We start from the raw sequence: 18,063 nt of genomic DNA, 5'->3' as shown, positions 1-18,063 counted from the left end.
TTAAAGCGACAGTATCACCTCAAAATCTCTCATCAGCCGTTAAAATTTTCACTGAAAACCAGCTTAATTTTTCGAACCATGTCCACTTCGATGTGTCTCACAGGTTTAGAAAAAATTTTGATCAAACAAAGCGCCAGTCTCTCAGCAACTTCTCAGACAAAGGAATTCCGACGAGGGGCTGGACGACTCCTCCCACAAGGAGTGCTCACAGGCGAATGACGTCACCGACAGGCGTGGAAAAACTCACGCATGCGCACGAGGGTTCAAGCGTGTCTGACGTAAAAACATATGAATGAAATCCATATAGTTTTTGAAAAAAATAAAAAGGACCTATACTTTATGGACAGACCTCGTATTTTGTAAAAATAAGGGAGAAATAAACACTTTTAAATCTAAAACATGCCAGTTTTGAAACCAGAAGACACCTCTGAAGTGATTTATAAGACATATTTCAGATGGGTCAGGTCACAAGTTATCTCAAAACTTCACACGTGCACATGTGCTTCCTCCTGCTGTCAGGCTGCACAACGTCATTAAAAGGAAGACAATATTTGCTTTGGAATTCCCCCAACATAAATATGTTCTCTTTGTTAAAATAAGATGTAATTTTGTAACATGCTACAAAACAAAAGTACATTATAATGGTTGGATTACGGTAGAAACTAAAATTTGCCAGCTTTGTGAAATTTGAAATGCTGTACTTCAAGGGTAAATCTGACAGTTAATTCTGTATCCTGCGGAGGGCAGTAATGCATTTGGCGGCGTCTAAACTGCCAAAACCTTTGAAGAAGACGAAGAAGAAGAAGGAGCAGAAGAAGAAAAAGAGGAAGTTGAGGGGGAAAAAAAAGAATTGTGCCGTCTTCTGACTTCCACTTTTCAGCTCATGGCTTCTACAGCGACTATTAAGGTAAAAACAAAGAGTAACATAGCAATAAAACCTCACTGAATGTGCTTGAATTCGCCTACAAAGGAAATTTCGTGCAGCCGTCAACCCGGAAGTACAGGAAACGTTTTTATGTGATTGAAGTCTTCAGACTAAATAGTTACACGAAACAGACAGAAATCATCAAACTAAGCCAGGTTCAGTGTCAACCATGCATGCTAACTAATGCTTTGACAGCAACAAACTGTTTAGTGGGGAAAAACGCGTTGAAGTTAAGTCTGCAACACGACTTGATTTTAAATACAGTGGTCTCCTGAACTGCAGACTAAATGTGGCCACATCAGAGGGGTGACCTTTGTTGAGGCGAAGGCAAAATCCAGCATATGTACACTACAGTTCTCAATGGCATATTGCTACAAGCATGAAATATGGGGTAAAACATCACAGCTTTATTGACTACTGTACAATCAGAGACAAACCATGTCTTCCACTTGATCTTGGTTCAGAACAACACAGCACGAGAATTGTATCCTTTAAAGTTACAAAAATGATGTAAAATCAAAACAGTTAAGCACATAAAATCAACTTTCCTGGAGACATTTGATGCAATGGAAATGTCATACATTACCACCAGGACATGACTCAAGACTTTCTTCCTGTAGTGCATCTTCAGCGTTTGTATGAATGTTGTTGATCTGTGTTTTACCAACACTGAAATCAACAGTTAACTTTCGGAAACCTTCTCATTTCTCATTCAAATGAATGACTTTAATGTTTTCTTCTAACGTTAAAGCTTTTCTTTTCAGAAATGTGGATGTTTGGCCAACAGGAGCCCTTTTTCTTTGTTGTTTTGTTAACTGGAGTAATCTTGCTAGCTCACGTTTGCGGGAGAGTTTTGACGCAACTTCTGTGGGAAAGCCCGGTTGGGAATTTCCACTGAATGGCGGCTGTTGAGGGGCTTTTCATTCTTTTGAGTGGGCTGCTGGCTGTGTTTGAGGGGTGACCTCTCTTGAGAGGTGAAATCAATAGAAAGACAGTTGTTGCAGTAGAAGTATGACCGTATATAAGGGGTGGCCTCTCATGAGCGGAGCCACTAACGAGGGGGACCGCTGTAGTGACGGCAGAGGAGCCCATAGAGCAAAAATGTGCCAATTTTGTGTGCAATAACTCAGAAATAATAAAAGCTGGTGTAGCTCAGCACATTAAAGATCACCTAATGATGAAGAAATGATTAGATGGTGGCTTTTTATTGTGTTTTAAATCAAATAAATGTGCCTGCTACTTGCTGGATGATGAATGGATCTGGAGTGAATTATGAAAAATTAGGAACGGCTGGCTTGAGGTTTTTTGTTTGGTCTGTTTTTTTTTTTTTTAATTATTTAAAAAAGGGATGGGGGGAAAGCAACGGTGGCAATATCAATCACATGTTATTGCCTGTTGTTCTGGTATTTACTGTTGGATTTGTAGGTGTTCTGGTATCAGCTGTGAACAAGGCCTGAGTTATAATAATATAATAATATATAATCTACACTGAAAAAAACAAATCAACTTAAAAAAAAGCATTAAACTTTGTAAAACCTGAATGAATTAAGTTAAGTTTAAGTTAGCAGGTTAAATCAACTCTAACTTACAAATGTAAGTTCAAGCAACTTAGTTCATTCAATTTTTACAAATTGTAACATTTTCTTTTTTAAGGTGGTTCAATTATTGTCTTTTTTTAGTGTATGTCTTAAAACCAACATATTTTATTGTAGTCTTCTTGATTTTAAAATAGAATATATGTACAAGGTCCGGATGTGAGGATATTCCATGTTTGGCAAGCACCTTACATTTTCAGAAATATTTTGCTCTCTTGTAGTAAATAACCTTGACCTACATACATAAAGGTCACCACCGGCCAAAACGAATGGCTGAATGCATCTGTGACTATTATTTCTATGGCACAGCAAGACCTGTTAATGATCAGAGGAAAACTGTCCATAGTCCAAGTCAATGGGAAGTATGCTGTTAAAACATGATGGAATTATTGCTTTGTTTTTCTTGGAATTTAATGCCAAGGTTCATTTTAATAATCTCTATATTGGTTTATATGATATTGTATCATTAAAACCATCTGGGCCATTCAGCAAAATGCAGTTTAATCACAAATTTCTTAGATTTGCTTCATTTTTTTTTTTTTTTTTAAGGAACAAATGCACTAGTGCTGGAAAACTCACAGTTGTCACAGTGGTCTATGGAAAAATTTGGTTTAGTTGTGCTATTGATGATTAACGCATTTGCCTGGGGGATTCACAGGCTCTAGATTGGGTGGTTATAAAATATTTTTATATATAATGTTTCAAGGATGGTAATAAATCATGCAAAGTTTCTGTAATGAGTTGGAATAGTGTGTGAGTCCACAAGTGTTTTTAGAACCTTAGACCTCAACAGTTTTTAGAATAACTCAACCCTTTTATTTCCTGTTAATTCTGTAATTTTTTTTAATGTTAATTTAATGTCTTAATGTATTTATGAATTGTTTAGGTTCTTGTTATCATATGCTCACTTTTATTATTACTTCTATTTTGTCATTTGATTTTTTTTTTTTAAATGGACCACAGTGGAAATAAGTGTTTTCACTTTCTTGTGTCATCCATGTATTTTTAACGTATTTACAATTATATTATGTACTTACATTGAACTTACTAAATAAAGTCATGCACGCACTCGCGCTTTTAATATAAAGATGATTTACTGCCCCCTGTTGAAATGGTGAGTGAGTCCAGAATATAATTAGCAATGTCCGTTGTTCAGTGTTGTTAGCCAATATCTGTAGTTTCTCCAACAATATTAGTCCTATCAGTGTTCTGTTTAGGCAGCGTTCATATCAGCTCTCCCCAGTTTGTGTTCAAAGTTACACACACATGCAACATGCAGAGCGTTTTGTCTTTTCTGCATTCTGCTGCAAGCAGGTACTTTTTATCTTACACACCCACAAACAGAGACGTGGTGGAAGACATCAAACGCAGTACCCTTCTTACTCATGGTAACAACAGCACAACACTTACAGTGAAGAAAATAAGTATTTGAACACCTGCAGTTTTGCAAGTTCTCCCACTTAGAAATCATGGAGGGGTCTGAAATTTTCATCTTAGGTGCACGTCCACTGTGAGAGAGATAATCTAAAAAAAAAAAATCCGGAAATCACAATGTATGATTTTTTTATTTTATATATATATATATATATGTGTGTATATATATATATATATGTATATATATGTATATGTGTATGTTACTGCTACAAATAAGTATTTGAACACCTGTGAAAATCAATGTTAATATTTAGTACAGTAGCTTTTGTTTGCAATTACAGAGGTCAAACGTTTCCTGTAGTTTTTCACCAGGTTTGCACACACTGCAGCAGTGATTCTGGTCCACTCCTCCATACAGATCTTCTCCAAATCTTTCAGGTTTGGAGTTTCAGCTCCCTCCAAAGATTTTCTATTAAAGATTTTCTATTCTATCTGAGACTGGCCAGGCCACTCCAGGACCTTGAAATGCTTCTTACGGAGCCCCTCCTTAGTTGCCCTGGCTGTGTGTTTGGGGTCATTGTCATGCTGGAAGACCCAGCCATGACCCATCTTCATTGCTCTTACTGAGGGAAGGAGGTTGTTTGCCAAAATCTCGCAATACATGACCCCATCCATCCTCCTTTCAATACAGTGCAGTCGTCCTGTCCCCTTTGTAGAAGAGCACCCCCAGAGTATGATGTTTCCACCCCCATGCTTCACGGTTGGGATGGTTTTCTTGGGGTTGTTCTCATCCTCTAAACATGGTAAGTGGAGTTGATTCCAAAAAGCTCTATTCTGGTCTCATCTGACCACATGACCTTCTCCCATGCCTCCTTTGGATCATCCAGATGGTCACTGGTGAACTTCAAACGGGCCTGGACATGTGCTGGCTTGAGCAGGGGGACCTTGCTGCCCTGCAGGATTTTAAACCATGACAGCATCATGTGTTACTAATGTAATCTTTGTGACTGTGGTCCCAGCTCTCTTCAGGTCATTGACCAGGTCCTCCTGTGTAGTTCTGAGCTTTCTCAGAATCATCCTTACCCCACAAAGTGAGATCTTGCATGGAATCCCAGACCGAGTGAGATTGACAGTCATCTTGTGTTTCTTCCACTTTGTAATAAATAATCATAACAGTTGTTGTCTTCTACCAAGCTGCTTGCCTGTTGTCCTGTAGTCCATCCCAGCCTTGTGCAGGTCTACAGTTTTGTCCCTGGTGTCCTTAGACAGCTCTTTGGTCTTGGCTATGGTGGACAGGTTGGAGTGTGATTGATTGTGTGTGTGAACAGGTGTCTTTTATACAGGTAACAAGTTCAAACAGGTGCAGTTAATACAGGTAAAGAGTGCAGAATAAGAGATCTTCTTAAAGAAAAATTAACAGGCCTGTGTGAGCCAGAATTCTTGCTGGTTGGAAGGTGTTCAAATACTTATTTGCAGCAGTAACATACAAATAAATTATTAAAAAAATAATCATACATTGTGATTTCCGGATTTTTTTTATTTTTTTTAGATTATGTCTCTCACAGTGGACATGCACCTAAGTTGAAAATTTCAGACCCCTCCATGATTTCTAAGTGGGATAACGCAGGGTGTTCAAATACGTATTTTCCTCACTGTATATAAAATAACATTGTGTCCATAGTTGTCTCTTTTTCCTTTTTATAAACAGGAAAATCAACAAATGCCTGGTGTTTATGCAGAAAAAAGTTGACATTTTGTTGTTTGTTTCTTTTTCAGTTATTTTGCTGAATTGCATTTTATTTTTATTATTTTTTTTATTTCTTCATATAAATGTTTATGTAGATTGGAATAATTGGTGGTTCAGGCCTGGATGATCCAGATATCTTGGAGGGCAGAGCAGAACGTTATGTTGACACACCATATGGAAAGGTTAGTTATCCTGAAATACCTTTTTAAACATAAGGAATTTGAAATGTTCTCGTGTATAATGTGGTCAGTAATTTATGTTAAAAAAAAAAAAAAAAAAAAAAAAAAATGCTGTTTTTAATGGTTAATATTCTGTTCTTCAACAGCCATCAGATGCTCTGATACTGGGGAAAATAAAAAATGTTGAATGTGTGCTCCTCGCCAGGTATGAGCGAGTGTTAATTATTGCAATATGTTATGTGGAATTTTCTTCTTTTAACACTATCTAGTGGACGAACTGGAAACATGTCAAAATTAATTGACCTGGAAAATTTACATCCTTTCATTTCTCAATGTCTTTTAAATCCAAAGTTTTGATTTCAGAAATTTATTCAAAAAATGAAATATTTGCTGTGTATGTATTGAATAGTGCATTTTCAATTTTTAGGCATGGGAGACAGCACACTATAATGCCCTCCAATGTGAACTACCAGGGTAACATCTGGGCACTGAAGGAAGAAGGCTGCACACATGTTTTGGCCACCACGGCCTGTGGATCACTCTGTGAGGAAATTCAACCAGGAGACATTGTCATCATAGATCAGTTCATTGACAGGTGAGTGGAGTCACACTAAGTCATCAGGTTAGAGTTCAGGTTTTTGTTCAGCATATTTGTTGTTGTATAAATTTGGGGTGGGATGATCAAACCAAAATTTGAACAATTTATCAATGTTGTGTATAAATTGAGTGTAGAAATTCCTCTGCCCTGTCCACAGCCACTGCAGATCGCTCGCTGATTATCTTCACCTCTCTGGTCTGTTTTTATCCTCCTGGTATGAAATACGGGGGGATATAGCGATCAGCATGTCCGTCCATTTTAACTTGTTAGTGTGACCAATTTCATTCATATTTAGCACAAGCCCTGACACTGGTCAGTTATGGTGACCTTGGAGTCAATTTCAGAGTCACAGTGAGACATTAAAGATATTGTCATTGACACCATTGTTGGCGTGTGATTTCAATAACCAGATGACCAATTTCATTGATATTTAGCTTTAGAGGTTACTTGGGTGGTTCCCTGACATTTGTCGGGACCGGGGCCCTATGTCGTCTACGATGACTTGTTTACAAAGAAACCAATATGCATTGTTTTTTTTTTAAACTTGCTTAAACTGGAGCTGCATCAAAATATCTAAGCAGATCTGGGTTCATTCACGAGTGCTGTGCGCATCATGAAGGCAAGTAGACTGACAAACGATCTGTCAGGTATTGGCAATATGACTTGCCTGCTTGACATTGGCGAGTGAATGGTCCTATTATGGTGGTTCTCAGTCTACACATTTTCCATCTCTCCCTGCTTGTGCAAGCCTGCAATGAGAGTACAAATATACTTCTGCTGACATTTTAAAATAAATATTCAGCCTTTCAAAACTCAGGTTTCAAGGAAGTTTTTTTTTTTTTAAGTTATTACAGGGACACCACCTTTTTAGGGCCTCATGCACGTTTCCAGCCTGGAAAGCAAAATAATATGGTAAATGGACTGCATTTATATAGTGCTTTTCTGTCTATATCAGAAGCTCAACGCACTTTTCAATGATGCCACACATTCACACAACAATGTCAGGCTGCTGTCATACAAGGTGCTCACTACACACCAGGAGCAATACGGGGATTAAGGACCTTGTCCAAGGGTCCATAGTGATTATCCAGCCAGACTGGGGTTTGAACTAAGGATCCTCTGGTATGAAGCCCACTGCTTAACCACAAGACTATCACCTCCTCAATAATAACCATTTGTCTGCCAGGGTGGTTGCCATCCAGAACCCAAGCTGGTTCCGTTGTGTGGTGATGTGGGGACGTGCAGCACCAGCACATACTCCCAGATTGTGACTCTGATGTGCATTCACTCCCTCTCAGGAGTTATCATGTAAGGCATTCAGCTGTGCACATTCAGGTTCAACAACATGGACAGGATATCCGGAAAATGAACAACCCTTTGATTAATGGACAACACACCCTAGGTCTACAATTATCCTGAGCAGAGCTGGAACAAGCACTGACCTGAACAACACTATTGCTTTGTCTTGCTCCACTTTTGCATGGTTTCACACCAAGTATCTGAAGTTCCGCTCACACAACGATATGCGGAAATTTTCATTGTTACATTCTGCTCACATTTGTTTTGAACAAAAAGAACTGTTTGAGGTTTTGCTCCAAATTGAATGGGTCACTATCCAAAATCAGTATATTGAATGACTTGGCTAATATATTGGCCGAGTTTTAATGCTGTTGGAATGAGTGATGATCGTGCGTTGTTTAATTTTATTGACATTGGGTGTACACGACACTGCCCAGACAGGGCTGACCCTACCTTACTAGAGGCAGTCGGATCATTTTTATTTGGGGGAGTCCCCATGTTCAAGATGGGCTATTTTTGTAAAGTTCATACATTATACAAGTTTTTATTTATTTTTGTGTATATTTATTTCATTTTTGGCACACTGCTTTTGCGTTTCTGAGCACCTTGCATTTTTCCATTCTATGCTCCTCATCATTTGACGTTTGTGAAATGCAGAGTGAAACAAACCTACTGTATACAACCCCAATTCCAATGAAGTTGGGACATTCAATCAATCAATCAGTTTTATTTATATAGCGCCAAATCACAACAAACAGTTGCCCCAAGGCGCTTTATATTGTAAGGCAAGGCCATACAATAATTACGTAAAAACCCCAACGGTCAAAACGACCCCCTTTGTGTGAAACGTAAATAAAAACACAATGTCCCAACTTCATTGGAATTGGGGTTGTACAGAACTAAACTTACTTTAATAAATGACCCAAAGGACTGGAACATTTATCAGCAGTGATGAGCTGAAAGACAGGGGAACGTCTCTGGGTGCAGTAACCAAGCCTGGCACCAGAAAAAAAATATTAAGGGGGCGATGAGTTTATCACAGGGGGCGGGGTCGTGCCCCCCCCCCAAAAAAAGTGCGCACCTGAGGGGACGTGCCTCTGAGCGTGCATAATGAATTGGGTGCGCTCCTGGAAAGCTCATGTATTTAGGCTACACCGTTGTAAGAGACTGACTAAGAGTAAAGAGTGATGACAGTATTTTTTTTAATTATTATTTGAACGTATAGACCCTCAGTCAAGTGATCTCCTGCATACCACAAAAACAAACCAACAACTGATCTGAGAAACAACACGAGACAGTAGATTAACCCCACATACAGCCCTCCATCACAAGCGCAAACGCAGCGCAATTGGGCATGTGCGCCACTCCATGGCACAGAGCCCAACTACGCATGCAGTCACAAAGTTCTTCTGAAAAACTGGAGTGATCTGAATTCGGTTGGATGAATATAGGTGTGTGTGGAGACAATTCACCTCGTTCACAACGTGACAGAACTTAACGATGCGCTGTTACGCGCAATAGCGCGCAACAACACGGAACACTATTCTTGACCGTGCGTAATGGTTCCTGATAATTCTCCAGCAACATGTGCCATTAATCGTAACGTGTGGTAACAGGTTGCAGCAGTTCCTGAGGACACCGGATGCCTCTGCCCCGAATAATCATATTCGTGATCAGCGGCCAAGAATGTGTACTTCGTGGCATTCGTGACTTGTCGTCATGTGTAAACGCAGCATTAACACCCTCCCCAAGTGAGTCGTGCTGCATGTTCTGCCTTTTGCTTAGTGGGCTTGACGAATCCCAGGAACTCCAGCTCTGACAATGCTTGAATAAATCGAGCATGCTTTAGTTTGTCCACCTTGCCATAATTGCTGGACTCAGGATCCTTGCCCTCTACCACACTGACAAGCGCATCCCAGTTTGTCAGGTTTTAGAATTCATCATAGTACAGAAACAGCATTAGTGAAGGTTACAAATGATCTTCTTATGGCCTCAGACAGTGGACTCATCTCTGTGCTTGTCTTGTTAGACCTCAGTGCTGCTTTTGATACTGTTGACCATAACATTTTATTACAGAGATTAGAGCATGCCATAGGTATTAAAGGCACTGCGCTGCGGTGGTTTGAATCATATTTATCTAATAGATTACAATTTGTTCATGTAAATGGGGAGTCTTCTTCACAGACTAAGGTTAATTATGGAGTTCCACAAGGTTCTGTGCTATGACCAATTTTATTCACTTTATACATGCTTCCCTTAGGCAGTATTATTAGAAAGCATTGCTTAAATTTTCATTGTTACGCAGATGATACCCAGCTTTATCTATCCATGAAGCCAGAGGACACACACCAATTAGTTAAACTGCAGGAATGTCTTAAAGACATGGATGACCTCTAATTTCCTGCTTTTAAATTCAGATAAAACTGAAGTTATTGTACTTGGCCCACAAATCTTAGAAACATGGTGTCTAACCAGATCCTTACTCTGGATGGCATTACCCTAACCTCTAGTAATACTGTGAGAAATCTTGGAGTCATTTTTGATCAGGATATGTCCTTCAATGCGCATATTAAGCAAATATGTAGGACTGCTTTTTTGCATTTGCGCAATATCTCTAAAATTAGAAAGGTCTTGTCTCAGAGTGATGCTGAAAAACTAATTCATGCATTTATTTCCTCTAGGCTGGACTATTGTAATTAATTATTATCAGGTTGTCCTAAAAGTTCCCTGAAAAGCCTTCAGTTAATTCAAAATGCTGCAGCTAGAGTACTGAGGGGGACTAGAAGAAGAGAGCATATTTCACCCATATTGGCCTCTCTTCATTGGCTTCCTGTTAATTCTAGAATAGAATTTAAAATTCTTCTTCTTACTTATAAGGTTTTGAATAATCAGGTCCCATCTTATCTTAGGGACCTCATAGTACCATATCACCCAAATAGAGCGCTTTGCTCTCAGACTGCAGGTTTACTTGTAGTTCCTAGGGTTTTTAAGAGTAGAATGGGAGGCAGAGCCTTCAGCTTTCAGGCTCCTCTCCTGTGGAACCAGATCCCAATTCGGATCGGGGAGACAGACACCCTCTCTACTTTTAAGATTAGGCTTAAAACTTTCCTTTTTGCTAAAGGTTGTAGTTAGGGCTGGATCAGCTGACCCTGAACCATCCCTTAGTTATGCTGCTATAGACTTAGACTGCTGGGGGGTTCCCATGATGCACTGAGTGTTTCTTTCTCTTTTTGCTCTGTATGCACCACTCTGCATTTAATCATTAGTGATTGACCTCTGCTCTGTTCCACAGCATGTCTTTTTCCTGATTCTCTCCCCTCAGCCCCAACCAGTCCCAGCAGAAGACTGCCCCTCCCTGAGCGTGGTTCTGCTGGAGGTTTCGTCCTGTTAAAAGGGAGTTTTTCCTTCCCACTGTCGCCAAGTGCTTGCTCATAGGGGGTCGTTTTGACCGTTGGGTTTTTTCTGTAATTATTGTATGGCTTTTGCCTTACAATATAAAGCGCCTTAGGGCAACTGTTTGTTGTGATTTGGCGCTATATAAATGAAATTGATTTAATTTATTTTGAACCCTCAACCTATCAAATCGCTTGAACACAGACACATGCCATATCCGTTTGTTTATTTAATTAATTTGGTTTATTTGTTAAATACGTGATATTATTGAGTAAGTAATATTTTGCTATATTTTCCAGTGTTTCTTTTTCTTTCTTTCTTTTTATTTTTTGATAACTCTCACATCCGAGGGGGCGGGGTTGATGACGTGAGGGGGCGTCGCCCCTAAACGCCCCCTCGTGGCGCCGGGTGTGGCAGTAACCTCAATCAGTGCATGTGACTGTGTCCTTGCTATTACAGAAACCAAAAGTCATCTTTTATTAGAACACAGTAGCATGTGAGAGAACTATGAAACTATTATAAGTATATTGTGACAAAATATGACTTGCCATGAATGATTGCATTGTACCTACATAACTCAAAGAGCTAAAATAACAAACTTAAATATTCTGCTTTGATGTATTTATTTACTGTACTATGATACACTAGTCCATAAATTACTTGTGCTTTCAACTGCAATACTTTTTTGAGTTATCAGTATACTGTACCAAATGCATCATGATATAATTCTACACACTGTTTCTGTGTGCAAAAAGTTATATATATATATATATATATATATATATATATATATATATATATATCTTGCCCCAGTATTCATGCAACCCATGTCTAAAATGTGCTGCATCTATTTTTGGATGTTTTGGTGTCAAACCTTTCACTCGGGACCCAAGAATTTTAATCACTCCAATATTTAGTTTGAATGTTAATTCAGATGATTTAAATTTAGCAGGTGCAGTCAGCGCTGTACCAGACAAATCAGGCAGCTGTTGTAGGTGCACCATCTTGCAGTGCTGAAGAGGAGGCAAGGTGACAGAGGGCTTCAGTGATATCTTTTAATGATTGTGATCATGTTCTCTTGTGGTAACGGAGGTGGACAGAGCAAACCATGAGGATGAGCACACTGTTCCGATGGGTGACAAAGGAAAAAACCTGAACGAGTGGATAAATGCAAAGAATCCCCCCCCCCCCCCCTTGATGCAGAGTGCACAAGGGGTCAGTGAATGCTTGTGAAAATGACGCAAGTCACATGATGTGGCTTTCACAGTCGCCAGGTCTCAACCCAATTGAACAGTAACAAAGCACTTGGCCCAGGTTAAGAACTCAGTTGGGGATATTTTGGACTGAAATGTTAAATATTGCTCTCTGTCATCAAAACACCAAATGAGGGAAAATGTTTTAGAATAGTGGTGTTTCATAATCATGGCCAATCAGGTTAAGGTGCATTGAAGCTGTTCTGGCAGCACGTAATGCCCCAACACCTTAAGAAATTTGTATATTCCTGCCTTTTTAATTTGTCACCCATCTGTGTCCCTTAGGAAAAATAACATGATTTGACATGTGTTCAATCACTATACTGTATGCCTGTCAAGAGTGCACATTTGAAAAGGTTTGAATGTGGCGTGGCATACAGTAATTGTAAAGATGCTTATATTCACTGGAGAAATGCTGTAAGTTTTTGTTATGGAAAAAAATAAAAATTTGACAATTGTCCAGTAAACACCATCTCAGATTCAAAATGTTTTATTGGGTTAAGAAAAATGTGTATATTATTCGACAGGAATTATTTTGTTGGATGAAATGGCCTTTTTTCTTGTGACAAAAATTCAACTAATCCTATTTTGAGTCTTTTTCAATGCGTTCCCTTGAATTGGCCGATGGTTTTTCATTGCTTCAACACACAGTAGGGACTCTGAGTGCCTAAGAAGGAAGCATTTTCCAAATGCCTTCTTGGAAGTCTTGCATTGGGATGAAAATACCTCAGCAAACATCATCACTTGATGGACATGACCCTGTGAGAAACTTGTGCACTGGTCATTGGCTGACGATGCAAATTCTACTGAGTGAGTCACTGTTGAATATGTCCACCGGGTTTGGCATACAAATGGTTTAAATGACAGTACTTCCTTGTGTTTCCCTGAATATTTAGGAGTCTATCCCTTTATTTGTAATCTCATTTGCTCAGGTTGCTGAAGCTGGTTAACATTCCAGTTATTTCTCAGGCACAGACAAGGTCGACGTGTCAGAAATTAGGAACTTGCTTGTTTAGACTTGTTCAGACTTGTCCTGTAGAATGTGGCAGCTTTTTTTTGGAAGAGTCCTTATATTAATGCTGCAGTAGTTATATCATTACTTCTGCTTATTTGTTCTTCTGAAACAATTGCACGTTTGCTACGTTTGCCATTTATCTTCTCTGCAGTTTACTGTGTCACACAGGCCTAGCAAAGGTTTTTCACATTTCTTGAGGCTTACAACACTAAACAGTATTTATAAAAGTATTTAACAATATTTGGCCCCATTTTTTGGTTGGTTGTTTTTAATTGTGCTGATTGTGCTGCTCTGTCCAGATTAAAAACACAATTATCTGTTTCACGCCAAGGCAATATTTCCATCCATTTTCATGAGTCACTTTTTTTTAACGTTACATTAATGTGTACAAGTTTATCTTTAGATGTGGTCTTAAAAAAGAAAAGAAAATATATAATATGGGTAAAATGTGTTTGTTTCTCAGCCTTTAAAATGGACCTGATTACTTTTACGCGATTCGGCTTTACTCGTGGTCAAGTTGTGGACACTGAAAATTGTTATTTTCCCTGGCTCTTTCTGTAACACTGCCCCTCACAAAGCACAAACTCGAACTATTCCGAACTTTTAAGTTTATTCGAAGCCACAGTGAAAATCAGGCCTGGATTCTGAAGAACTTCTCTCACAGACGAGATCCGCTCTTTCTGAACCCCGAACAATGGACACAAATGGCGTTTATAAAGCACAACCTAGGCGTGGCAAAGGCGGACCTTATGTCGCAAATTACTTTCCTTATTGGTCCCGTGGGCATTCGAGGGAGGTCCCAACCCTGCCACTGACCCGTGCAATAGCGTGACATGTATGATTTATAATGTAATCTGAATCTCTTTGTCCTAAGTGGTAAAACTGGTTAAATCCAGTTCAACATGCACATTCCAGCAGAGGCACATTCCAAAAGAGAACAGAGAAAAATATGTAAAACTAAGGATACAATCCTAAGTAAAATAACTACTTTAATACCAAAACAAATAAAGAAAACAATAATTAAGCACAACTATAACAAAATTTAGACTACCTCTAGAAGTCCATTTTGAGTTGACCATTTTTGGGAGTGAACGTCCGTGCGGACGATTCTGGATGATGATTTCTTCTTCCTCCTCTGGCTGCTGCAGGTCAGAGATGAGGGTGGACGATTCCTGACTATTCAAAGTTTTTGTTTTTGTGGATGTAGAGATGAACCAATTGTGTGCTTGGGTGATTGCCATCCAGGACTCGAGGTAGTTCTGCCGTGTGATGGCTGAGGAGATACGTGGCATCAGTGCTTGACTCCAGACTTGTCCTGCAACTCAGTTCGTTGGCCAAGTTTTGCGTTCATCTTAGATTTTAAGGCTGTTGGGTCACCCAAATTTCACTTAACTAACAAAATTTAGTTTCTACTGAAATCCAAGCATTATAATATTGATTTGTTTTTGAAACGTGTGACAAAATTACCGCTCATTGTAATGAAGAGAACACATTTATCTGGGGGAAATTCCTTCCACCATCTACAGGATGGTGTTAAAAGGAAAAGCTCATGGACGTTGACCTCATGTGAGGCACACTGACGTCCGTGAGATGTCTTGTAAGTCACTCTTGTGGTGTTATCTGGTTACAGAAATGGCATTTTTGGGTGTAGAAGTGTTTATTTCTCGCTAACTTTTACATTATATATGAGAAACATCATAAGAGTGACACAGAAACGCAGCGGTATCAGAGCGTTTTCCACCATGTAGGATTAGCAGCCAGAGAGTGACCAGCCAGCAGACGTTACAGTGCATCGTTCACGCAATTCAGGGAAGCCCCCATGTAATCTATTATGTTGCTATCATAAACTGTATGTGTTGCTACCATAAGCAGTTCAAGGCTGTCTGTATATTTTAAACTTTCCGCATCAGGGAACTTTTTATAAGTTTTTCGAGAAAACATTAATTTTGGAGGTGTTCCGTTGTCTCGCTTCCAAAGCGAATCGGTCTTTACGCGCGAGGCCTCCGCGCGGCTTTCCATGACAAAATCTCTTGTTAAAAGTGAAATCTGCTGGAAAATGGCTGATGTCCAGCTCTTGTGATAACCAGAGAAAGAGCACACGACGGTCTCGTATCCACAGAGCCATCAGCTTAGAAATGATCTGGCGTCTTCTGCCTCGTCGTCGCAGCTCGGAGCGCGGCAAGCCGAGTGTCCTTAAAGGGGTCCTTAAAGCTGTAGTAACAGTCCTTATTCTCTGTGAAGCCTGTAAAATTTTCACCGAAAGCCAGATAAATTTTTCGAATGGTTTCCAGGTGCCAGTTTCTAATAGCTTCTGAAAAAATTCTGATGGAAAAAAAGTCCTTTTCATTCCGCCATTTCCAGACAATGAAAATCTGACGAGGGGGCGGGACCACTCCTTCCCAAGGCGTGCTCACAGGCGAATGACGTCACCGACAGGCGTGGAAAAACTCACGCATGCGCACGAGGGTTCAAGCATGTCTGACGTAAAAACATATGAATGAAATCCATATAGTTTTTTAAAAAAATAAAAAAGACCGTTACTTTATTTACAGACCTCGTATAAGGTTGTTGTTCCACTAAACACGGCAACGAAACTGTAAACTTAATACGTGAATGATCAGAGACCACTGATGTAAGAGGCATGATGTCAATATTCGTGACAGCAATAACACGTGCGAGAACCAAATCCAGGATATTTCCACTAATGTGCGTCGAGTCCCGAATGCATTGCCGAAATCCTAATGCATCCACAATTTCCATAAATTTTTGCAGAGGGGATCAGAAGGCTTATTTATATGAACGTTAGTCACCAATGATCAGAATGCTATCTGCACTAGTTGACAAGTTAGAGATGAACGCACCAAATTCATCTAAGAATTCAGAGGATGGGCCAGGGGGCCTATATACAGTGACAAAGTAATACGCCTGATTTTTTTTTTTTTTTTTCTTCTGACCTTGGCAATGCATAATATCCTGAGCAGAGTGGAGAATCAGATGCTCAAACAAGTTATATTTGTGACCCCCAACAGCTAATAAGGTAAACCTGAATTTATAAATGAGAGCAACACCCCCGCCTTGCTTCGCATCTTGAGGGACATGACTAAATGTATATGCTGGTGGGCATGCCTCATTTAAGGGGAGGACAGCTATAGGCTTAAGCCAGGTTATACATAACCCAATCATATCTAAGTGATGAACAATAATTAGATAATTAATCAACAATGATTTTGAGGATAATGATCTTATGTTAATGAGACCCAGACTAAGGACCTCAGTGGAGTTGACGGTTGAACTGTTTGGGTTTAGGGGTGGTTCCAGAGTAGCATATATAAGGTGCCAAGAAGTACGTTTAGGTTTGACACATTCCACGGGTGTTGTAGGTAGCACGAAATCTTTGATATTGTTGGAACATCCATCGGGCCATCCTCAATTTCAACATCATCCAATGTAGTAATGGATATTAAGTTTGCAAAGCATATCTCTCTATGATTTGTATGGACACGTTTACAGCATTTCTTCTCATTTTACCTGTACTGCTGAAAAATGCTTTGGAATAAATTAAGTCCCTCAATCATTCGGAAAACATAATTTTCTTTCCTTTTTAGCCAAAGCAGGTTTGTCTGGATCTAACTTGTCTGGTTTTTCCTACTGGACCTCAGGAATTTGTTGCAGCAGAGGGCCTGGCTCTGGTATAGGGCATCTGTATTTGGATAAAAATGTCTGTTGTTCATGTCGCTATTGTTGATTGAGTGTAATGCCCTGGAAGTGACGACAGCGATACACACGGACAACTCGCGTCGATGATGTGACCCATTGTCCTCGAACTGTGTGCTATGTCAAAAAATCAAAATGCCACAATATGTCATTTCATATATATATATATATATATATATATATATATATATGTGTATGTATGTATGTATGTATGTATGTGTATGTATGTATGTATGTGTGTATGTGTGTATATGGGGGGGGGGGGGGGGGGATGTGAGCCTTTATGCACATCTTTAATTAAAAGCATATAAAAATTGCTGACTTTTGAAACACACATTTTGTAAAATATGCCAACAGTGAATTTTCTTTTAAATATGTTTTCAGAAGACAGAGGAGGGGGACTTTTCAGTGAAAAAACTTAGTTTCTCAGTGTTTTACAGAGGTTATAAACCCACAAAATCTTAAACACACGTGACTGCTTCAATTGCTGTGACAAAGATGAGTCACCGAGACGGACTGCTGTGGTGTCAGCAGCACTCTGAAATTTGAGACTGAGCGGAGTGACATGTACAGAGATGTACGTGTCACTCCACACATACAGTAAGTGTAGCAAATTATATGAAATTATTAAAAATGTTAAAAAATGTTACAGGTTGACGTGCAATTAAACGCATAAAAAAAAAAAAAAAAATACTCACTCAATCTTCACAAAATCTGACCATTTGCAGAACAGTAGCATTCTGGAACCTTATTAAAAACTTTAAAATTTGCATCATAATCTCTGTTAATGTTAACTTCATGTTAATTTGGTTAATTTAAACCCAGCACCTGGAATTCGTTGGAATTTCGGGGAGGTGATGGTCTAGTGGTTAAGTGTTGGGCCTGAGACCAGAGGATCCTCAGTTCAAATCCCAGCCTGACCGGAAAATCGCTAAGGGCCCTTGGGGAAGGTCCTTAATCCCCTAGTTGCT

The 18,063-nt window shown here is 39.4% G+C and overlaps 1 protein-coding gene across 1 annotated transcript in view; it reads left to right on the top strand.

The window, feature by feature from the left end:
• The first annotated feature begins 792 nt into the window (after positions 1-792).
• The window catches only part of mtap (methylthioadenosine phosphorylase), a 32,481-nt gene continuing 15,210 nt past the window's right edge, over positions 793-18,063 (top strand). The window contains exons 1-4 of the mRNA XM_034188464.1: positions 793-907; positions 5,737-5,823; positions 5,967-6,025; positions 6,248-6,415. Coding sequence (XP_034044355.1) covers positions 884-907; positions 5,737-5,823; positions 5,967-6,025; positions 6,248-6,415 — 338 coding nt within the window. The 5' untranslated portion in view covers positions 793-883. The remainder of the gene's footprint in view (positions 908-5,736; positions 5,824-5,966; positions 6,026-6,247; positions 6,416-18,063) is intronic.

The sequence above is a fragment of the Thalassophryne amazonica genome, chromosome 15 (genome assembly GCF_902500255.1).
Source record: "Thalassophryne amazonica chromosome 15, fThaAma1.1, whole genome shotgun sequence".
Classification (NCBI taxonomy): domain Eukaryota; kingdom Metazoa; phylum Chordata; class Actinopteri; order Batrachoidiformes; family Batrachoididae; genus Thalassophryne; species Thalassophryne amazonica.
The sequence above is the reverse complement of the archived record's forward strand: the minus strand, read 5'-3'. Positions and strand labels throughout refer to the sequence as shown.